This window comes from Squalius cephalus (genome assembly GCF_949319135.1).
Source record: "Squalius cephalus genome assembly, chromosome: 3".
NCBI classification, from domain to species: Eukaryota; Metazoa; Chordata; class Actinopteri; order Cypriniformes; family Leuciscidae; genus Squalius; species Squalius cephalus.
In genome coordinates, this window is record NC_137124.1 from 33,718,966 (window position 1) to 33,743,480 (window position 24,515).

General features: G+C 39.1%; 2 protein-coding genes across 4 annotated transcripts; both read right to left on the reverse strand.

The window, feature by feature from the left end:
* Positions 1-5,557: 5,557 nt before the first annotated feature.
* Positions 5,558-14,650, reverse strand: cpeb1b (cytoplasmic polyadenylation element binding protein 1b). 3 transcript variants are annotated; one of them, XM_079866716.1, is made up of 12 exons: positions 14,575-14,650; positions 13,462-13,630; positions 12,483-12,674; positions 11,631-11,839; positions 10,763-11,015; positions 10,473-10,586; positions 10,130-10,234; positions 9,719-9,855; positions 9,285-9,483; positions 9,086-9,180; positions 6,934-7,014; positions 5,558-6,842 (listed from the first exon to the last, which is right to left on the reverse strand). In XM_079866716.1, exons 2-12 carry the CDS (start codon positions 13,544-13,546, stop codon positions 6,732-6,734), a joined length of 1,581 nt encoding a protein of 526 aa, XP_079722842.1. In that variant the 5' UTR covers positions 13,547-13,630; positions 14,575-14,650; the 3' UTR covers positions 5,558-6,731. The 3 variants fall into 3 exon arrangements, with proteins under 3 accessions (XP_079722842.1, XP_079722841.1, XP_079722840.1); XM_079866715.1 differs by lacking the exon at positions 14,575-14,650 and adding an exon at positions 14,465-14,561 and having other exon boundaries at positions 10,145-10,234; XM_079866714.1 differs by lacking the exon at positions 14,575-14,650 and adding an exon at positions 14,465-14,561.
* A 1,987-nt stretch (positions 14,651-16,637) lies between these two features.
* rbpms2b (RNA binding protein, mRNA processing factor 2b) lies at positions 16,638-22,253 on the reverse strand. The gene is made up of 8 exons (XM_079866062.1): positions 21,629-22,253; positions 19,916-19,993; positions 19,494-19,532; positions 19,142-19,204; positions 18,497-18,647; positions 17,936-18,087; positions 16,901-16,974; positions 16,638-16,788 (listed from the first exon to the last, which is right to left on the reverse strand). The coding sequence occupies exons 1-7, from the start codon at positions 21,680-21,682 to the stop codon at positions 16,909-16,911; spliced, it is 603 nt and encodes a 200-aa protein (XP_079722188.1). The 5' UTR covers positions 21,683-22,253; the 3' UTR covers positions 16,638-16,788; positions 16,901-16,908.
* Between the last annotated feature and the right edge of the window lie 2,262 nt (positions 22,254-24,515).

Here is a 24,515-nt window from a genome sequence, read left to right on the forward strand (position 1 = left end):
TCAGTGCATGAAATAGCATGCCCCCCCCCCCCCCCCCCCCCCCCCAAATACACACTTCTTGGTGACATTGTCGATTTCGTGGTCTAAAAACAAAATGTCAAAACTTTCTCGAGCAATGAACCAAGCATGTTGATGGACACGTGCTCTTGGTCTCTCTGGTTGATGTGTGTGTGTGCGCGCGTGCGCTCTTCCGGGAGAAGTGCCCATACAAGGAATTCCACACTTTATGACGTCATACAGGGCCATCCTAAAAAAATAATAATAATCCGAAACTCGGGATGCATTCCAGTCCAATTTTAGACACGCACTTGCGAACTTCCCTAAGCACTTCCCCTCGGGGGAATCCTTGCCTGCCATTTTGAAGTGCCTTCAGGAAGTGGACGAGGGTAGTTTATATGGACAGACCCTCGCTCCCTCGATTTTGACCGAGGGAGCGAGTCTACTTCATATGTACACTTCAGGCAGCTCCAAATACCACAATGCAACACGATTGTGACATATATATATATATTTTAAATAAAATTAAATAACTCAAACACACCTATACATATAAAATGCTGCATTAAACAATTTCGTAATGGAAATAAATAAATAAATAAATCAACCCCATAGTGGTTTCTAGTGATCAAGGGCTTAGCCTATTGCAAAGGTTCCACCAGTAGTGGGCACTCATGCAACGTAAGACAGAGGGAAGTTAGTGAGTGAAGGGCATGACCATTTTAGGCCCTGTCCCAAATGGCACACTTATTATGCACTTTCGGTCTTTTGAACTTACAATGGCTGCTGCGTGCGCGTGTCCGTTAAGTCCGCGAGACCAGGGTGTCCCATTTGTCATTTTAGGCCTCAGAAGGGTGCTCACAAGAGCCCCCTTTGCGGTCGATATGCGCCCTCGATGCGCACTATTGCCGAGCCCGCACTGATGCGAGCTCCGCAGCAGACTTCTTCCCGACAGTCAAAGCGGCATTACGTCACGAAAGACCACGAGTGCTTAGGGTGCTATTTGGGACAGGGCCACGAACGCAGCCTTTTACGAATCCTGAAGGAGTGTAGGCTATTTGGCACAGAAATACTACGTCCAACTCGTTTTTTGAAACTTTGGCCATGTATGTTTATCATGAAAAGCCAACTCTTTAAAATTGTAAATATGACAGAATGCATGAAATTGCCTTAGACATCCCCTTTATAAATATGTAAATGTATTTGTATTATACTTAGCATAAAATAAATGTATTTCAAATTAATTTTAGTATATTTATTTGTCACTAGGGAAAACTATCAAGTGGCTTAGAAAGACTCTTATTGTGTTTTATTGGAGCTTCACAGACATAAACAAAATATTCCTTTGACAACAGCCTTTTTCGGATTTATTTAGGCGAAATTAGAGACAGAGAGATGGGAGCATTAGCCCCAGTAATGATAATGAAAGACCGCAGCTGCACTGAGTTACAAATAGCTTTTATATAAGACAGCACAGCCACAGATAGTCATAAATAACAAGTAGTTCACAGAATATAAACTTGCACGTTGTAACACTGATCATGTCTATCAATGCAAAGTGTACTACAATGCTAACAGTATGACATTATGATCCCAGTGACACACACACACACACACACACGCGCACACGCACACGAAGGAACACTTAGCCATTCTCACAAAAACATCACGAAGAGCAGCCAGGCCAAGGAGGCAGTGCTGTCTCCATGACAACTGCCTAGAATGTGTAGATCAGCATGCTTGTCCACATCTCTGCTGCTCTATGTCTCTCTCTTGTTTCCTCTTGGACCATCTCTTTCCCTCGATCTGTCAATCTCTTCATCTCCCACTGGATGAAGATGTTTCTTCTGGATCACTGTGCAGCACAGCAGACATCAGAGAGATGTAGTGTGAGTATCAGAGGAGAACACTGAAGATCTTTTGAACAGTTATGCAGTTCATGTGATAGGAAACATTGTTCATGTGGAGTAAAACAGATGTAGGTATGAACCAGAATTCACATTTTTATAAATATGAAAAAAATACAAAAAATATAAAATAATATATATATATATATATATACACTCTAAAAAATGCTGGGTTGTTTTAACCCAACTTTGGGTCAAATATGGACAAACCCAAACGTTGAGTTAAAAATGTCATTTAAAAATTTAACCCAACGGCTGAGTTTGTCTGTATTTGACCCAAAGTTGGGTTGAACCCAGCAATTTTTAGAGTGTATATATATATATATATATGAACTGAATGGACATTTTTAAACATAAATTTAAATATATGAATATAAATACCTATGATATTAGACCATTTACAGTATAAGTGTACTGTACAGATCAATCATTCAGAAGTTTGGAGTCAAAACTGAAATATTGTTACCATTAAAAAAAAAACTGTTTTCTATTTGAATTGAATATGTTCAAATGTAATTTATCGCTGTGATCAAAGCTGAATTTTCAGCATCATTACTCCAGTCTTCAGTGTCACATGATCCTTCAGAAATCATTCTAATTTGATGATTTGCTGCTAAAGAAACATTTCTTATTATTATAAATGTTGAAAACAACTGTGATGCTTAATATCCTGTGAAAACCGTGATACATTTTCTTTCATGATTCTTTGATGAATAGAACGTTTAAAAGCGTTTATTTTAAATAGAAAGCTTTTGTTACAATGTCAAAGTCTTTATTGTCACTTTTGATCAATTTAATGCATCCTTGCTGAATAAAAATATTAATAAAAATATAACTGACTGCAAACTTTTGAACGGTAGTGTATCTGTATGAGTATTTGCAAATGTACCAATAAGCAAATGATCGCATCTTCCAGGAAGTCCTCAGTAAAGGGAAAGAAACTGCATATCTGGCCCACCCCAATCAACTTTATTACTGTTATCAGACTTTCTCTGGTGATTTTTTCATTCATTTGCACCTGTGCCTTTTTAGGCTGAGAATGAGAATCAAGCAGTGAACCATTTATAGCTGCTTGCACCTGTGCCTTGAGATGTCTCAATCGCCAACTGGCCACTGTGACCCTGGAGGGTAAAGAGGTAAGGGTCATGACCTCTGGGGTGCATGGATGTAGATAGTACTGATATAGAATGAATGAATGAATCCCTAGTTGTCACAAATGTCTATCTATCTATCTGTCTGTCTGTCTTCATTATTTTCTCTTGATGGTTTGGACTGATATTTTTAAATAGGAATACTCTAATGTCTGCAAGAACATGTGTTTTTTGGTTTAGGTTTGCTAACTACCTATTTAAAAGTTTTGCTCCCTCAGGTCTAGCAAGTTTGTGGGATGGAGTGAAGAGGTGGCAGATTTTGCTGAAGCTCCTCCCCCTTTCCCACGATCGTTTAGCAGCCCTCTGTCCCGAGGAGAGGATCCCTTAAAGAGGCACAGCTGAACTCTAACCCTATTACCCTCTGTTTCCTGCAAGGGCTTTAGTTTACAAACACAGGGGGATGGAGGGGGTGTAGAAGACACTTCCACAATTCAGACTCGTTTCCGTTTTTCTCACACATTACACAGCAAAAAGACCACCTTAAAAGTAATAAAGATGAGGCTAAACAAATGGTACTTTATCTTCTCAGATAAAAAATAATAAATGATAACATGCAACACATGCAGCTTTGTCCAGTGTACACAGCATGAAGGGAACCTCTGCGTGAAGGTTACATTACAAATGAATACTTCCAAGAAAAAACACAGAAACAGCATTCTTATAGATGAGAATAGCAGAACTGTCACTCCTGGAAAAACAAAATGTTGAGCTTTAGCATGAGAAGATTGTATATGCCTGAATCTTTTACAATGATTCAATGCTGATTCAAAGCAGAGTTTTTAACAGCACTTCATAGTAGCCTACTAAAGTAAGTGCACTCTCTTCACTCAGCACAACAGCAGTGTATTTGATGCATTAAATTACCACATATTTTAATTGTCACTAACTATTTTCTTACTAAAACTCAACCATCAATCAACAAGCCTTTTTCATAAAATGTTCCCCAAATGTTTCCATATGAATCACATCATACTAATTCATTTGAAATCGCCACCTCGTAAAATAGTTTTCTCATGAGATCAGGTTGGCAATTCAGACGAAATCCTATATTTATGCAGTAACTCTACATTGAAGAACATCCAAGATCTAAAAACTAAATAATTCGACCTACCATAGTTAATTCCCTCATACAAAGCAGTTTTACTTTATCAATTCTGTCACCATCTATTTAGAAGAGGCCAGCTTTGTAATGTTATTTAATTGTTTTTTTTTAATTAACATCCTGACAGGGATTGAACAGACATGCCAAGACATTGTTCCCCAAGTGTATCACCATAGATGAAATACAGTGTGATGTAAATAAGAACTTGTGTCCAAATGAAAAGACTAAGTTGGGCATTTCCATACCTCTGCCAAATATTGACAGATGGATGTTGTTGCCTCTACAAAACTATGTGAATATTTTTATTAGTATTGAGAAAAAGAAAACCAATTGTAAATGAAAATAAAATAAAAAGTTTAATTTAGAGTAGGCACACTGGAAAAAAAAAACGTGCCTGTGGCAAGATTTCTGTAAAATGATTTTGCATGTTGCAGGTGTCATTGCACTTTCAAAGTGAGATGTCCATTAAACACTAAACCGCAGAAACAAATGAACGCAAATCTGGCAACATTTCATTACGTTGGTTAGGTAAACAGCAGTAAAAGTTGAATGCCCTATTGTGTTAAAAAATGCAATGCTGAACCATGTTAGCAACCAAGCAAGTTTACTACATGAGAAAATCCATATGGAGCCAATTATGTGTGGCAAATGTTAAACTATTAGGTTAAAAATCATGTGCTGTGGTAAAATGTTTTGAGGTCATAACATAGTATTTTCCAAGGAACCATGTGATGGTCATTCACCTTTTTTTTTTTTAATCTTCCCTTATAATCGTTTTCTATATATCTTCTTGCTCTTTGATTTAATAAGAACATTCAAGTAGTGGAAGTCAGTTTCCTGTATGTTCAGAAGTTACAGCAGCGTGAGTCTTATATGGGTTTCTTTTAACAGAACTGAATAGCTCTAATGCTGCTGGATTCCAGTATCATCATGATACAATGGCTTCACAGTAAAGTCAACCAAATTAGAACAACCAAATCCAAAGATCTCAGCACAACATAACACTTTCAAAACTTGATCAACCACTACATACAAACCCTGAGAATACAAGGGCAGCTATGCAGGACAAAAAATGGATTGTTACGGTAAACCTTCTACATCCTCACACCTATAACGCTCTTTACAAGACAACTTTCAGAGGCAGAATTGATCCATTTAGTCCAGCTGTTACTGGACGGATAGGCACTCATTAGTACACATTTATGCATCCTGTTCATAAATTAACTCTTAATCAGCACCAAATTACACCAACTTTCCTCATCCTAATCCTCATTTGCAGATTGGCAAATGCAGCACTTCCACCTAGTGGACAAGTAGAAATAATTTGTGACACTCTGTAAGACTACATGGAGGAATACTCTGTTACACATTAACTATAAAGAAACAGATACAACAGGAGTAATGCTTAAACACCTTTATTGTGCCCAGTCAAAAATTCAAACTTCACCCTTTTAAGCAAACTTGGCAGACAACGAGGTAGAATGACAGAGGAGCTTGGGAAATAGCTCTGCATGGAATGCATATGGTGAGAAGGACATTCTTAGTTCTGAATGTAATGTTATTAATTCAGACTTTCAGCAGGAGATGATTAAAGTGACATTTGCATTTAGTCTGCTAAGGCTCTTGGTACATTCAAGGGAAGTCTATGCTTTTAAATACAAGCAGCCATATGGGCTCACACCCACAACACCTGCTGATGTACAATACAAGTGATTAAAAACCTACCCCTTTACAAAGTGCAAATTAAAAAGTGCAATAAAACTACGTGCAGTCGATGGCCATTCTCATTTATGGATTAATATATTAAGTTGGTTTGAAATCTGATCGAGAGCAGTAAAAGCAATGCCTAGTGGAGGCACGCACTGAAATTGATCTGAATTGGCAATTAGATCTGCAGGGTTACTATGCCGCAAACCTCTTGTTCTACCAAACAGAACACTGATAAGGCAAAAATACTCCAAAAACATGGAGGGAAAAAACAAACAAAACAAAAGCGCAAAATTAAAAAGCCGCCGGGTAGATTGCTACTCAACCTTTTCCATGCCATACCTTAAAACTGTTTCATGTAAAAATTTATGAAAACTAAAACTGTGAAAAATGTCATGATGAAAATCTGGCTTTTGTAGTTGCATCTCAAAAACGTAAAAAATATTGGCAAAAAAGTGCCAGAAAAAAGCAGCTAGTGTGGAAGGGGAAAAACCAATTAAAGGCACTGTATGGCTTCCGTCTGTTAAACAAAGAGTTCGAATGATTTTTACCAACACAAAATAGCAACCTATATAAAGGGGGGGGGGGAAGAAAAAAAAAAACCTTCAACCATGGCCTGAATCAACTTGGTCAAAAACTCTGGGTCTTCCCATCCACGGGCCCCAGCTAACCCATCTCACTGTGTACAGTGCCAAAGTGAACAAGCCAAACTAAAAAAGAAAGTGCAACAGTGAACTTTCTACAGTGTTTCCCCATGCCCCAACTCCTGGGAGGGCCTTTTGAATTGGGGCCGACTCTGGAGCAGTGCCCCGAGGGGAGCAGGCGCAATGGACATCCAGGCTGAGGCATCGTGCTGCCATGCGCGCTTCAGTTGATGTCCCGCTTCTTCTGGTTTCGCATCAGAGGGCGGTGGTTACTGAGGATGTCCATGGAGTGCTGCCTATGCCAGCAGGAGCGACAGTAGTACTTGAAGCAGGTCTGGAGGGATAGGGAAATGGACCGTTATACAGAGACATGCAATTTAGGTTGCTAAAATGGAAAAAAAAAAAAAAAAAAAAAAAAAAAAAACCTTGTCCCTGCAAAAGAATGGCCCAGGCTCACGACTGCATAATTGACAGATAGCATCCTCCAGGTATGGGTCAATCTGAACCTAAAAGGAAAACCAAACCCATGAAGAAAATAAGCACTGAGGATATTGTAATATTGAGTAGCATACTAATTATCTAAAAATTAAAAACATACATGCACTGCAAGGCAGATATTGACAAATGTGACTATATGAAGTGGCAATTGACCTGAAATGAATCATTTCTGTCTGGCAAAGTCACAACAGCAAACGCACATTTCTGAATGTGTAGATTCCATGAGCAGCACTAGTTTAAGTGGCAAGTTAAGCAGTAAAGCTACAGACTCCGTTACAGGTCAGTCCATTACGTGAACTATCATAATGTGTAAAATACTGGATTTGCCTAGCCTGGGAAAACCCAGACAAACTTCCTGCAAGTAGTCTGGCATTGCCTAGCCTGGGACAACCCAGACAAACTTCCTGCAAGTAGTCTGGCAAAGAGCCCATTCAAGCCGATTTCTAATCAGTCCAAATCGAGGCAACAATCAGAAACGTTGAGGCGGGCTTTACACGATGAGCGCTCTGATTGGTTTTAGGTCTATCCAATTGCGCCCAGAGGCATTTGAGAGACATCCGTTGAAGCGCACCAACTTTTAAATGCATTATTAGATTCAAATAACGAACACATGAGGACAGTCTCCATGAAAGACCCACTGGCAGATGAACGTGCTACTACATTTCTCTCCGAAACAGTAGGAAATTAAATTCGATTTAATAGAGGATTTTAACTGTGACGAGATGATTGACGGCAGTTTACGTGATGGATGCACGCGACAGATCCGTCCGATAAAGATGTAGTATGTCCCAAAGCTTGCCTACTTTTTTGCTACACATTCAAAAGTAAATAGCTTTTCTTCACAAAAAGAGTACTTCTAGCGTAGTGTAACTTAGGCAAATTGGGACACAGCATATGGCTTTACACGATGACGATCGCTCTGATTGGTTTTAGGTCTATCCAATTGCACCCAGAGGCATTTGAGCGATGTCCGTTGATGATGCCCCTTTGGAAATGAGTTAATGAAGCTTTGCCAGACCATAACTCAGTTACTACTGAGAATGGTCTGGTTTTAACCAGGCTAGGATTTGCCCTCATCTACCAATAATTTAAATCCACAGAAGACCAAACAAACTATAAGAGGATATATAGATAAAGATATAGATACATGACCTGAATATTCGTTCGGTGGGTATTCTATTTTGGGATTCGAATATTCGTTTTCCTTTTTTTGCACACCTGACATCCACCTCAAAACGGTTCTCATTCACTCTTGAAAATGTTTACACAAAATCTGGCGAAATACAATGGTTTTTTTTTTTTACAATAGCTTAGCCATTTTTATTAGGATGGACAGTTGAAGGAACCCAACCTCGTTTTATAATAAATATATTTGCTTCTTAGCCTACTAAATTGTTCCCTGCAACTGGAGTATTCTGTCTAGAGCACAACTGGGTTAACAGCTTGTATTTTGGGTTAAGCTCAGTTGCTTTGACATTGTGGAAAAGAGAATAGAAACAAAGTATTAGCCTTTTTTCCCGTTATTATAGGGCAGTGCTGGTAAACTTGACAACCACGATACACTTTTGTATGTGAATGCAGTTTAACAGTTTTACATTTATGACACGAGTGAAGCGCAAACCTTTACAAAATAAACTAAGTTAGCATTTAAATGTTACGTCCACTGGACATGGAATCTCTGGTTTCTTTCCACAAATCTTCACTCACGTCTCACCCATTTTCACAGGGGATTATAAACGTTTCTTCCTTTGGTTCACTTTAATTAGGCCTATTATATTTGCATTCTTTACTGTGGTAAAGTAGAAAAATGCTTCAGACCAGCCCTAATAAATATACAGTAGTCAACATTTGAAGTGGATCAAAAGTCCAAAGATGTCCAAAGACAAAAGTGGGTATTGTTAAATTCATGTATAACTTTGAAAGGTTTTGATCCACTTCAAATGATCTTCCTATAAACCATTTAACCAATGAGTTACCTCAGTATAAGTAGAAGCATATGCAGTGCAGCATGCAAAAAGGCATCAAGATAGTACTCCACTACTAACACAATAAAATAAGGCTTTAAAAGTGTTACTCTACCTTCTTTGTAAATTTGGGTGTCTTGATCTCCACAAATGCAGCACTCACAGCTTTCAGATAACTGCGTTGGTTGTTAAAGGTTACACGTCCAGATCCTGGAAAAAGAGAAAAACAACGTCAACATGTCAAACCACAGCATTATACTAAAATTAGTTACGATTGGAGGGAGAAAGAAAAACATTTGGTAAGAAATTCTCACCAATGGGGTACTTGTGCTTGTCTGTGTCAATGCCTGCATACACTACTCCTCCAAACAGATCATTCATGATGCTGGCCAGGGCCTCAGCATTGAGCATGCCATGCAGAGCTCCTACAAACACAGTGTTCCTAGGGTCCAGCCTCTGAGAGGGGCAACTCACATAGTTACTGTCCGAAATCACCCAAGGGATCACCTGTGCCTGAAGGGCCGAGAAATGACAGGTCAGCATTTCTCTCAAACATCAAGAAAACCACAAGATATTTGACTATATACATGCAGGTTTTGAGCCATTTAAAAGTAAAACCATTCTGGAAGCAGGTCAACAAGCATTGATCACCCACACAGTAACCTTTTTGGTACAATAGTCAATTTTAAAATCCCCAACATACACTACCAAGGCCATCTGCACATGTTAGAAAGTGTGATAAGCTTACATCTTTGCAGCGCATCCTTCTGCTGGACATTTTGAAGTAATACTCGCTGTAGCCCTCAGGATGGAGCAAGTCCTCAGTGCAGTCCTGAAGCAGGGCACGCACAGACTTGTCCGATTCAAACACCAAGTACACATAACCTGAAAAAGGGACAAGTGTCACATGCAAGTCTCACTAGGACAAAATGTTACTCATTTCAATTGCCTTACAGCCACCTGCATAATTGTAGGTTGTACATCAAACTACAACTAACCTGCGTATGAACATTTTCTAAAGTGTAAAGACATCCTTAACTCCCAGAACAGTTACCACCACATGTGTATGAAAGGTTGTTATAGCCACCAAGAAGTTGAGTGCCACACCACCCTGCCACAGTGCTGTAATAAAATAAGTTTCCTACCCTTTTAGCATTACCTTTGGGCATATTACCTTTCGGAGGGCAGCGAGGGTGCTTGCCATCCTTACCTGGCCACTCAACACTCAGAGGGCCATAGCATTTAAAAGTGTTTATCAAACCAGCTGGGGACAAAAGAGAAAGGCTATTAGTCTTGGAAAAAAAAAAAAAAAAAAAAATGGAATGCCATATTTACAGTACCACTCAAAGTTTAGAATCAGCATCAGTCTGAAATAAATGTAAAATATCTTCTCTAATTTGTGATAAATTTTCCCTTCAGAAATCATTCCAGTATGCCGATTTGGTGCTCAAAAACGTTAAACAGTTGTGCTGCTTAATATTTTTGTGGAAAGAATTATCTACCTTCAGTGATGTCCCAGGGAACTCCTCCCAAAAAGACCTTGCAGGAATAAATGGGATTTTGGTAGTGTCTGGGGGGCAGCTGTCCACTCCACGTGAAGGTAGCTTCATTGATTGCTGTGGAGCACAATATCACAAGTTGAGCACAACAAGCAAAACACCACTGCACCAGGTTTGAACAAATCTGTTCAAGGGGAGTATTGAGGGAGGTTCAGAGGTTTTCGATGGGAGGGTGAAAGGGTAGGGGATAGCCTATAAGATCATGCACTACAGTAGTATGCAACAGGCCATACAAGCTGCCTGTCTGTGAAGCCAGGCCTCTCTTTCAATGCTGAAAGGGCTCTCAGGAGTCTTCATAAGGTCCCAGTTGGGCCAGATGGAGGCACCAGGCCAGCGGTGGGACAGGCCACCGCCTGAGCTGGCACTGGGTGGTGGGGTGAGAGGTGAGCTGCTGAGGTCCAGACGAGAGCCGAGCGCTAGCTTGAGAGGATCCCTTTGCATACTGGACATAAGGAATGGCATAGACGGAGAGATCCTCAATGAAGACTGCAAAAAGCAGGAGAGAGAATTTAGGTGTGTAAAAGTGTTAATACCATAAAGAGTTACACCTTTAAAACTAGCCATTTCACCCTACACTTTGGATCACAAGGGGAGTCAAATTTATTGGTATGGTGCTTTTGACAATGCACATTTTTAAACCAGCTTTACAGAAAGTTATGCTGTCAAGTTATAACAAAGTAAACAATGCTTTAATTTGATTCGAATAATTCCATGAAAATGAAAGACAACCTTTGGAGTTCTGATTACATGACAGGTCTTGATAAAGTCACACTGATCAACTGATGAGAGTTTTAACTTGTTTTCTTAATTTTAGCAGTCATTTAAGTGATGTTGAGAAATGTATGGTATTTAAATTTGGTACAGAAACAAGACTAATTTTAGACAATTGCGATATTGCGAAGCCCATCCTTACGGTGTTTGAAAATTACACATTTTGGGAAAGACTTTGTTCATATTGTTTAAACCGGGAGCTGCAAGTAAGTCACTTCATAATGTGCAAATCCCCAGTGAGCAAGACAGATGCTAATGCTACCAAGGAACGGAAAACTAATTTGTGGTGGTAGAAGAGAGAGGAAAAAAATAAATAATAATAATAAATACCAGCAGGTCTGAAAGATGATCAGAACCAGAGCTGAAGCCACTGGTCTCAGAGTCCACAGGGCTAATGGAGTGAGAGTCCAGGAAAGATTGAGAGCTTAAGCGTGCCATGCCGGGAAATTTCTCTAGGAAGTCTGTGGCACCAATAGATGGCTCAGAGTAGCTTGGAAGCTTGTTTGAGAGCTGGCTGGGAGTTCCCAAAATCCCTTGCACTGAACAAAATCAGAATTGGTGACAAAGCAAAAAAATACATTTTTTATATACATAGGCTACATATATAAAATAACATTCTCTTTGCATTTCTTCCCTAAACCACCCAGAACAAACGAGCACAATAAGACAAACAAAAACTGAAAGAGAACAGCACTCATTTCAGCACACTATTGAGAATTACCAATGCATGAGGCAGGCCGAGAATGTGTGGCAATAGTCAACAAAAGGCTCTGACTCACTCTACGGGCCTAGCGAGAACGGTTCAAACCCACTCTAGTCAGGCCACTGATACCAATAAAGACAGTCACACATGTAGTTCTGTTTAACACAGACACTAGATTGAGCGGATTAATTTAAAATGAAAAAAAAAATTAAAAAATTGATGCCACCCAAAATTGATGCTGCTTGAATAAGTCAATGTTGTAAACAGAATGTGACTTTAAAACTACTCCAGAAAGAAACAGTTTAACAATACCATCATATACTGAACAACAAGCAAACATTAAGACTCACTTTAAAAGAATATTGCATAAATGATAAAATGGCGTTACTTCAACTGTTTATGTAATGTTGTGGCAATGTTATCATCAGGTTGTGGCAATGTTATCCTAAGATTGCATTTAAGTGATTCGTTTCACTCACGTGAGGCTGTGTTGGTCTGTACTGAGTGATCAGTGTCATGGCTGCTCCACGGTCTCTCCCAGTCAGACAGGCTGAGGGACTGTAGGCCCAGACCCCAGTTATTGACGTCAGGCAGACCCCTGGATGAGTCCTGGCCACCGCTGGGAAAAAGCATCCTGCTCCGGACCGCAGACAGGTCCGAGTCGGGACGATCTGTTAACAGAGCCCAGAAATGAAACACACACAGTTTGGCGACTCTGCATCAGCAGTGGGAATAAAAGGCATGCACATTCGAGAAAGCATTGGCTCCCTAGACTCTGGTAAATCACGGATCGCCTCCCTCCGCCTGGCTAAACTGCACAGGAGCAGCTGTCTCTGCAGAGATGACCCACCCTGCATGTGACCCAGGCGCTGCTGCCCTCACAGCCCCTTGCTAATGACATCAGTCCCTGGCCTCCTCTGATGCCACACTACCGTGCATTCCTGATAAATTCTCCTGCAAAGAGGCAGCTCCTCCTCCCACCTCTGGCTCAGGCTCCCGTTCGAGGTGGCAGGGAGAGAGAGCATGAGTTCGCCGCTAGCTGCAGGCTAAGAGAAACTCCAGTGAATCGCAGGACTGTTGCTAAGTAGCTGAAGAATGAGCAATCTGGGCTGCTCATGCAGAACTGGACAGCCTCCAACTGCTTGCTTCAGCCCTGATTCAGCATCCTCCGTCTCGCCTGCATGACACTACATGACCGTTGCTGTAATGATTCCCTGAGCACATGAAGCTTGAACGCAGGGCCAAAGCCAACAGTGCAAACAGCACTGCAGCAGATGCATTTGAATGTGGGGAGCGAAAAAAAAAAAAAAAAAATACTGTGACGAAAAGGTTACAAATCTGTATTGTTATTGTGTCTGCACATATTAAGGAATGGTGCATGTGCTACTCTACTTCTCACACACAAAAAAAAAAAAAAAAAAAAAAAAAGAGACAAAAACAGCAAACATTACAATTTACCATTAAAAGGGTCTCGCTTGCATTTGGCAGTAGGAGTCGTGCACACCCCACTCAGATCCAGTGAGTTGCCTAGCATGGTGTTCATTCTGCAGAAAGTGTCTGCATTGCTGCATGTGGACAGGGCTGGAATGTCAGAATCCAGGCAGTTAAGAAGTCTGGGATTTTCTCTCTGTCAGAACAGAACAGATACAAGAGTCACTAATGGTAAGACATGAGGTGCATCCCAATTTGCATACTATTCGAAGACATTTTGTAGTACAAATTAGAGTGGTGCGTTTCCCGGATGGATGGTACACTTATTTAACAGAAGAAAAAAAAAGTGAGGAATGTTGGACACTTCAAATGTGGTCACTCAAATGTCACAGCTTTACTTGCGTAGCCAAAAAGGAAGGGCTTATCAGAATCCAACGTTGACTGACAAAATATTTTAAACCTTACACACTAAATGGTTGAGCACAGAGCATAGATAAGTGCATAGCAAGTAGTACATAATTGGTACACAACTATAGGTCTGATTCCTTCCCTGCCTCTTTTCCTCACCATTTCACATTCAGCTAGGAAAACATTAAAAAAGGTCATAAGATTTGAAGTTGGACTAGAATTAACTTCCAATTTTCCGTAGTGTGATGGAGCATAATATACATTTAATTCGTAGTGCAATGGATGTCACAGATATATATGCTGTGGAATTAACAAAACAAAACAGCCAATGATTGATTAGATTGGACAGCCCTCATCAATTGCAACTATATTAGTGAACCTCTCACTGTAAACATGACAGACTGAGGCTATCATACATAGCTAGCATTTTTGCATGCCCAACAAGACCATAATAGAGCACTAATCACTTTCACAAAACCTAAACTTCATAAAAGTGATAAATGCGGACCAAACAAGCACCAACAAAACATTTAACACACTCACAAAATCCCATAGACTTATTAAAAACTTGATGCAAGACTCAAAAACGAATTGGCAGACTTTCTCTAGCTGAACTACTCACCAGAGAAAACGCCATTGTAACAACCAAAATTATCGAAAACAACACCCAGTTTAAGTCTTCTAAACTCTACTTAAACCTTTCGAATGAAATTTTGGCCTAATTTACCACACCTGTGTTCAGGTCAAACACCCCAGGATCCAGTTCTTCTCTGGCGTTAACCAATCACAGATTGCAGGTTGATTTTTATTAATGAGGGGGCGGGCACTTGGCACGGCGTCATTTTTAAAACGTTCCAAACGTTCGTGTCCTGCTTTAAATGTCCAGATTTAGCTATAAAATGTGATTTATTACATTGAGTTTTACTTAATAATATACTTGGACGTGGCGTCTGACGTGTAGCCTAGATTAATATATTTAGATCTAAAAATAAATTTGAGGACTTTTTTTTTTTTTTGCCATTATTGTTTTAAATCTGCACAGTGCGAGTGTGGCATTAAGTTGTAATATATGAAATATGTAACGTGTGAATAGCTTTTATTGGCAGAAATCAGGACCACGGAGAGCACCATTTATAAATTAGGTCTTCATTGATAACAAAATATACATTTTGGAATCAAGACTTTAATACAATAAATACAAAAGTGTTTAACAGGCACATTGCTTGAGTGTTCATGTTCAATAGCAACTTGCTGGGCATGTAGCCTATTTTAAAAACAATTACAAAGACTACGGAGTAATTTCCTCCAGAGGGCAGCACTGATCTTACATTCTGTTTGTCTTCTAAGGTCAACCTTAAAATTAAATGTTTCATAGGACCCTGGTTTTACAGACAAGGCTTAGATTAAGCCAGGAGTAGGCTTTATTTCAATTGGGACATTTAAGTAGCTTTTATAAATGTGTCTTATAAGAATTACTAGTGTGAATCTTAAAACGAAACAAAAGCACTGGCATTTTAAGATATATCAGTGAAAATTACTTTGTTAAAACTGCTCAAACATGCCTTTAAGCCTGGGACTAGAACAAACTCTGTGAAATGGGCCAATATTATTTAAAACCTGCTTGACTTTATTTCTTCCATGAAACAGGAGGATGTTAGATAAAATGGTGGTCTCAAACGCCATTCATTTTTACTGCATGCAAAAGACAGCAAATGTGAGAAGCTCTCAGTCCTTGACATTCTGTCATGCTTTAACATCCGCTTTTGTGCTCCATGGAAGGTCATGCAGATTTAAAAACACGAGTCTGAATAAATGACATTAAGTGTCTCCGCTAATTCTGGATGCATGTTATTGATGAGGTTTAATGCAAGTACAATATGTATCCGTGCAAGTTACTGAAACTGAACAAACCCATAGAGCAGTTCAGCATTAAAAGTGAAAAGTAAATAAAGTACACAAGCCATTTTAATGCATTCCCATTTTAATACCATCATACAGTAGTATTTTTACAAACTTTTTTTTTTACAAATACACTTCTAATGTCTGAATTAACCATTACTATACCCACATTAAAATCATGCACCATTGTAGCATATCTTTATATTCAGAGTATTAACTTGAAACAGCATTTTCATGTTAGCAGCCAAATTTGCTGTCCATATAATGTTAGTTTGTGCCACACTGACACAGTCAAACCAAAGAAAAATTACAACTTAATCTCTGAAACTGCTATAAATGGACATTGATACAAAAACAAACATCAAAACATACAAAGAAAGAGTTACCAATAACTTATACAGATTACTTATTTCAATTGCACAAACTTTTCTCCCCAGATACACACTAGATTGAGTTAGTCTCATATTTTGAAAAGCTATCCTTCCCTCTGTGATGTGTTACAGTGGAAACTAGCAGGGGAAATCATCTGTTGGACTGGACATCACCCATCAAAATGAGTTGGCCAAGGTTTTGTACATAACATAAGCAACTTCAATGACCAAGCTATCAAACAAACAAGGTTACACCGGTCATGAAAGCAACAGACATACTAGAATGACGCACAGAGCTACACTTCATGCCAAAACTAACATGCTTTGTGTCTGCAATGTCAGTTGATTGTCTCATTTTACTTAGACCCAGAGCAAATCTCAATTAATGAACACATGAAAAAGAGCATTATCTTAAATTCTTCAATACAAAATAAAGGGGAAAAAAAGTTCAAGGAGCTGATCCATTAAGAACTACTAAGGTCTATTGTACCATCTAATATGCCTCTTTTTGTGCTGTTGGCAATATGACTTCAATATAAGCTCAATGAGCAATGTGAGCTCAAATTTCATGTTTTCATGGCCTAATTCCACAGTTAATACATCCAAAAACCACAAGTTCAAATGAACTGGACTGATTTTAAACAGGAGCTGAAAGGCGCCATTTGCAGAGAAAAACCTAAAATGAAAAGACAAAAGACAGCAATTACCAAGATCATATATATATATAAATAAATAAAAATGCACAACATTATTATAATCACTTTGCATGGGAGAGGTAGTGGCCTTACTATATTTTTTAGCAGAATTGCCTTGACTTCCATCCAGGCTGGGATGAGTCTGATGTGGAGGGATACCAGCGCATCTAAAAAAAGAAAAAAGTATTGTACCAATAATTAGAGATTAACACCAAACAGTCTTGTGACTGTGCGCAAAAAAAAAAAAAAAAAGAAAAAAATTACCAAGCCATATTGTCATGTGCTCATGACACTTTACAGTTTCATCCAACAGTTTTGACTAGTATATTCACCTGATAAATCTATCCTTGGACTAATCTAAAGGCCTCACTAAAAACATTTTTAGGAAAACATGTGACCGAATCTTCTCAATTCATTAGCATGAGACCCAAGCAGTCACAGTTGACACATTGTAACACTATACGTTTGTGCCAGTATCATAAGCCTTATACAGTTTGCCTTTCTTGCCATTTAGACTAGTCTTTACTAATCTGGAATGGGTAAAATGTTAGTATTGAGCAAAGTCAATGTTACACACTATTAACTGTGCTAACATTGTGGATTTTAAGCTCCATACAACATTATCAAATGAACTGTAGTAAATTGAGCAAAGCATACAACACCAGTATTTGTAATTTAAAAATAAATAAATTATATACAAATAAAATAAGACTAAACCCCTAATGTGGCTTAAAGATGACTGATGCACTTCAACTTTGGTCTAAAAAAAATAATTAGGCCTATATATTTAGGAGGCTGCCAAATGGGTGGACGCATAAGCAACGTTTAAAGATTTCCATGGTTCAGATTCTTTAAATAATGGTTCCCGTTCCCTTAATAAATCCATGTGCACTGAAAGCACACTCAAACCTTCATCCACATTTCTAATAATGTCATTCATGTGTGCATTGAGATCACCTAACAAAAGCACACATAGCCTACTGTAGTGTAAAACATATATAAAAAAAAGTTAATTTTAAACTATGTGACTATAGTGAAAAGTAATTTAATTACAGAAATTACTTCGAAATGCTTTATCCCCAACACTGGGGGAAAGAAAAAAGCAAGAAAAAGACAACATGGCCTCACCTGAGCATGAAGTGCGGCTGCTGCGGCGGCGGCTGCTGCTGGGTAGGTGAAAGCAGTGTGGGGCAGGCCGGGGCTGAGCTCCTGGGTATAGAGAGGGTAAGGAGACCAGGCCTCTGGAGACGCTGGGATCAACGTTGCCCCTGTCAAGTCATCTGAGGAGGTATAGCAAGCCATCACTTCAGACTCAGGCCAGCTCAGCACATCAGACTAAAATCACTATAGATGGCGTTTGACAAATTGTTGAGTCGGAGGCCCTCACATTCCAACAGACTTTAAAATGTGCAAACAGCAGAGGCAGGAACTGAATATTGGTACCTGTGTGATCTTTGGTAATTTCTGTGACTTGGCTTGGAACAGAAGAGAGGTTGAATGAGACGTGAAGTGCTAATGCTTAACTTGTGTAAGAGAAAATGGAGAACCTTTTGCTAATGACACATGCATGTGGAGGTGGATTAGTTTCTTCTTGTGTTTTCCTAAGATCTACTCTAGATGCGTAGCTACAGAGTGTGCCTGTTTGTCTCTGCAGTGTGTGAACTACCACGTGGGCCGTAGTAAACTTACATGGGTCCCGTGCTATGAAGTGCGCTCCTAGAGCTGGGTGGATATTTGTGGGATTCGGAGTGCCCATCAGCTTACTCTTTGCCATCTTCGTGTTGGCCTTAGCAAACTCTAACCGGAGGGTCTGCGGGTTTTCAGGGTCAAATCGAACCCCCTGGAGACACAAGGGGGGGAGGGGATAGAGTAATGGGGATGGGTTGTGCCTGCCAGACCCTGGTAAAAATGTGCAGTGTGTCTTAAGCTGGTGCCCACATGCAGGTGAACGATTCTACAAGTGACTGAACAGCAAAGCTAGTGGTTACCTAAACAGGTGGACTACACACTAAAGACAAGAGGAAAACATGATGCTCAATAATACTTGAGTTCTTGAAATAAACATTTTGCACTTTTTTGTTATGTGCTGGAATATGAAAAATGAATATGGGACACCAATAATAAATAAGCCAGTTAATTTAATGTTTTATGAGATAAAGAGAGAAGGGGAGGTAAGCTATGGCCATTTGTGCTAGAAACTGCAAGTATAAAAGGTACGTTCTTGATGTAGGCTATACAATACATCCACACCAAATCAAATATGAACCTAGCTGAGCTTCATCCAACAGATTTTCAATAATTCAAGCCATTGCTTACAGATGGCTGGTTTCTTACGTTTAATGCATTTTTTGCCGCTTCAGCGCCAGAACGGCTATCAAAGGTTACAAACCCAACAGGCTGGAAAAGAGAAAGAACAATCAAGGTGGAAAAAGAACGTCACTTATCAAACACACACAAAAGATTACATTTTATAATGTAAAAATATATATTTAAAAGAGATAATTAGGGTATGTTATCCTTATTATAAATATAGTTTTCATAATAAGTCTGATCACTAAGCAGTCCTAAATTTAGGTTGACGGAAAAAAAAAAAAAAAAAAAAAAAGCCATGACTGCAGCACAAGTGCAAACATAAGTTTTAATATACTGCAAACCTGCTCAGCTGTAATATCCAACAATGTCTCACCTGCTTTGATGTTAACTTGATAAGTGAACCCTCATAACCCTAAAAAGGAAAAGAAATCCAATTAGCAGCAATGTAGTCACATGCTTGAAAAGGAACAAATTCCTGCTGCACTCCCCTTAAGAGGCCAACACTGTCAGATGGAGACATTTACAGAGGATGCACTTTACTGCACTGCTAACCTGAGCGACTGGAGCTGAAGATCTCCAAGCGTTAGAATTGGGATACAGTTTAGCAGCAATTTATAAACTTGATCATTCCATTCTAGTTCATTTGTTTCAGTGAGAATATTAATCTAAACTTTCCTTTTTTTATTTCTTACTTTGACATGGGTATGAGCATAAAATATATCATTTTAATTAAGAGCTAAGACCCAAGGGAGGTAAAAGTGTTTTGGCTAAACATTTAAAATATATGTTTTTTACCTTAAATGGTCGAAATAGCAGATAGAGCTCACGAGGTTTAATATCTGTTGGCAGACCACTGACAAATAGAGTGCGTACCTGTAAAACAAGAAATAAATCAAATGCCTAATTTAAATGTGAAATGACTAATAATAAAAAAGTTTATGGTTTGTACCAGCTGAACACAAATACAAGAAAGACAGGAATTGGGTTGTGGCATAATGAAAATACTTGACATTCAAACCACAGCAATTTACAGTACAAGACAAATGAGTTTTGCATGACCATATTCACATAAATAGCTATAGAAATAAACAAGTGTGCATCCACTGGCTTTGACTTGGTAGGAGGTTCAAAGACACAATGGAGACAGTGGAACCACAATGGACAACGTTGCACAGCGTGACAGCACTTCCTTCCTTTGACCCACAGCAACAACCCCGACAGCGCAACAGTATCCTCTGCCCTCAACCACAGCTCAATAACCCATACACCTTAAAATGCTATGCTTCACCTGACACATTTAGATTCTAATGATCATGTCAAAAGTAATATTGTATAATATATCATAAATGTGAATATTTCATTCACATACACACACATATTCACATTTATTTATAGCACTGTTCATAATACATTGTTTCAAAGCAGTTTGCAGGTCTACATTACAATTTAGAGTGATCTGTTATCAGATGAGACTGATTTATGTATATTTCTAAAATGCATAACTTGGACAGTTAACTAATAATATTGCTAATAAAGATATATATATATATATATATATATATATTTTTTTTTTTTTTTTTTCTTCTCCTCTCCTTCTCTTTTTTCTTGTAAGTTAAATTTATGATGGGGCACTTTTTGCCATTGAGATGACTTGGCTGCTAGTTGAACCACAAATATAATTTTTTTTTTACAAATATTTTATATGAACCTTATGCAGGGGGTCCACAATCCAAAGGAGTATTTTTTTTAAGCTGTGCGTTATGATTAGGCTATATTGTCTTTTTCTGCCACTCAGATGGCATTCATGAATGGATCAAAACGGCCTGCAAAGATCAGCGTTGTCCATTTAAATCTGTATAAAAAAGAAAAAAGTCAACAGTAACAAACTGAAATAGCCTACTTCAGTTAGCTATGCGTTTGCAAACTGTGCGCAATTTTAAGAGTAATTTATGAAGAAACCGCGAAATCATTACGACGTACTGCATTATAACCACTACAAAATAGTATAACCATTCATTCAGTGACGCAGAAGCCAATTTCAAACAAATCAGTGATTTGTGCCCGTGTACAGACAAAATAAATCACTAGATTGACAAGCTTGCAGACAAGGAATTGTACGAGCACGTATTAATCATATGAAGAACTTTGCCAAAAAGGACAAATATATAGCCTAATTAAAAACTTTAAAGCAATCGTGACATGGGTGAAGGAAACGACATTAACACGCGCTCTATTAAAAAAACAAAATCTATCTATCAAGGAAAATTTAAGTGGTCATTCATTTACCGGAATATTTTATTTTCATTTTGAACAGAACTTCAAACCACCGTCATTTAATTATCTTGAGTGATTGTTTCCTTACTTTATAGCCTCACAGCAAAAACTTCGCGGAGAGACGCTGAGGCTCCCGTAAACACCTCAAAAGTTTGAAACAAATTTACCTCGACATAAAATAAGATTTACTCTTCACAACACTCCACTCACGCCGAACTCACGCCGAACTCTCACCTCCTCTTCAATAGAGACGTTGTTGTTTGGCTCGGAGTCAGACTTGATACTCATCTTTGTGCGTAAACTTGAGACACCCAGAAGGACTGGCAGAAGTTTCGGTTTTTTTTCTCCCTCGTCCTAAAGTGCGACTGGATCCTGATGGCGATGCGTGCGGGATTCAGCAGAACTTGTGCGGGAACACCGAGGTCGTGTCAAAAGTGGCAGGTGAACTGAAGACGCGAAGGTGACCCGGTGAAAAGAAGTGAAGTGCGTGGTGGGGTGGGGGAAGAGAAAAAAAGAAATGCCGGTGCCACCTCACATTTACCTCGTTTTAAACGTTAAATTTCAAAGAAAGCAGAGCTCATGGGTAAAACCTGTTCCATAGTTGACCTGCTCGCCAATTAGGTCATCAAGTGAGATGGGCAGTCTCGAGAGCGGCGTTGCAGCTGGTGGATAAGCCAACCCCCCCATTAGTGAATCATCGCCTTCATGGGAAAGTACGGACCAATTGGAACCGCTCCTTGTATTATTGGAGACATCTCATATCAATTGCATCAGGAGGAGGGAGGAGAGTAAATAAATAAAAGAGAGAAATTGCATATTAATTCGTTCACCCAAGAGATATTAAAAACTTTGTAAAACTAACTTTCTAGTTTCTTTTTGGGGGGCAGTTGTGAAAGGGTCAGGGTGTAACCGATGTATCCTCTATTTGTTTGTTGAAAAACTGAGCTATTCTAAAAATAACCCTGACATTTGAGTGCACTTAATTATGGAAACATCTGTTTAAAAGGAAAGCTGCTTGACTTTTCCCTTTAAACACTGTGAGACACAGTGAACCGTTTATTAGAAATGGGCCTGTGCTGTAAAGCTCGTAAATTTAGTTAGACTGTGTGCACCTTAAACTGGTCTTGTGTCCCGTTTCCTGACATTGTGTAGTCACACAATCAAAGTACGGGAGCTTGGTGAAGCCAGCGGGGTGCGGTGAGAGTTGAAAACATGTATTTTCCCCCCCTCCTGATTGACCTAGTGTTTTGTACAATCTGTCTAAATATAGACAAATTCTTTCTTGCCAGGCCTCTCTAATTCCATTGTACATAAGGGAACTATGAACTATTTATAAATCCTACAGATGTTTATACACAGACTTGCAGTTTGTTTGAGGCCCTGTCTCATAGTATCTGCTTAATTCGGTTAAAAGCTCCAAACTGGATGTGTTCAAAGCTTTAATGTACTAATAAATAGTTTGGAGTTCTTAGGAGAAACATTTACCGACAACATCAAATGAAAGGTTGACCACCCTGATGTCAGCTTTTCCATTAACACTCATTCTAATAGTAACCTATGCTTCTTGTCTTGTTCTCAGGGGTTTAAAAATAAGTCAAACAGAGCACAGAGGTACACAGAGCCAAAGATGATTATACAGTAGACAGACTGATAGACATATCAGTGCCAGGCTCTTAAAGAATGACAAGTGTACAGATTGGCTGAGTGCAGACATGCCACAGTCAGAAGGGTGCTGGCCTTCATCGAACACATTGCACTGCAAAGTGACATTCAAAGCAAGAGTTTTCCTTATTGGTGATAATACAGACAGATATAGTTAATCCCGACAAATTCCCGGCAAATTGTTAATCGACATCCCGTTTCGTGTCATCTGCTTGTTAGTGGTGAAGTCCCCAACACAAAGCATGTACAGTGGGGCCAGAATGCTGTGATGAGGCCTTCATGTTTTATTGGAGAAGAGCAGGTCCATTGTCCCAAAAGCCACCTCAATCCACACTCCTCCTCCTCACGCCTCACTGGCCCCGTCCCATCGCATCAGCGTCACAGAGCTCCACAGCACTTAGCTTGTGTTCCCTGTGTCCTCTGTGCCTCACTGCGTATCCACCATTTACTCCAGCTCTCCTTCTTTCAGCTCAGAAGAGACTTCCAAGTCTGATTGAGGGAGAAAGAAAAACTTCTTTTGGAAAGGCTTTTTCACTTGTGCATAACAGATTAGTTTATTGAGAGGTTTTTTTTTTTTTTTTTTTAGCTTTTGATTCATGTTGTGTGTGATTGCAGACTGAGCGATGCATCAACAATAGGCCACAAATACTTGTTCTTGCCTTTTTTTCAATTTAGTCAGCAGGACTGCATCAATAAGAGGATTTCTCCATGACAGACTGATCTGCACTCAGTACTACTCTAGTCTTCAGTCCCACACTGATGTTGGTCATCGTGTTTCCTCATTGAACATCAGCTTTTTGATGCTCAACAGTTCTCCGTCTCAGGACACCTTCCTACTCAGTCATTTTAAGGCTTATGACACACAAACACCTAGAACACAAAGTCACCACAGTTCATCGCCTCATGGTCAGGGACATTTTTGCCACTATAAAAACAAACCAATGGCATAGAATCTCTGGAATAATTGTTGATGCAGAACTGAATAAAACAAACACAAACAGAATTATGGTAAGTGCTGCTTGCATCAATACAGTCCTTTCCTGTTTACTTCTTGTTGGCCTCTTTTGCTTCTTAAAGCAACGAGACCTTGTGACCGAAGGATATTAGTATGCCCTTTAGCTTTCTCTTGCATCTGTATTCTCTTGAACTGCCAAAACAGAGCTGACAAAAACTCTTGTGTTAATCTGTCATTTCCTCTATCTGTCTTTTCTTATAAAAATAGCAAACAACTCTATGAAAATACCCACAAATGATAACTAATGTTTTTGTTAGTTACAAGCCATCCGAATATATTTAAAATAGAAAGTTTTTGCTTTTGTTCACATGTTGGCTAAAGTTTTACTATATCTTCTGGATTCGAAGGCTATTTATTTTATGTCCTCCCTCATATTTTCATGAATCCCATGTTTCCTGTTTAAATTTGGAAAATGCACATGAAAGGTTATGCTGTTAAAACAAA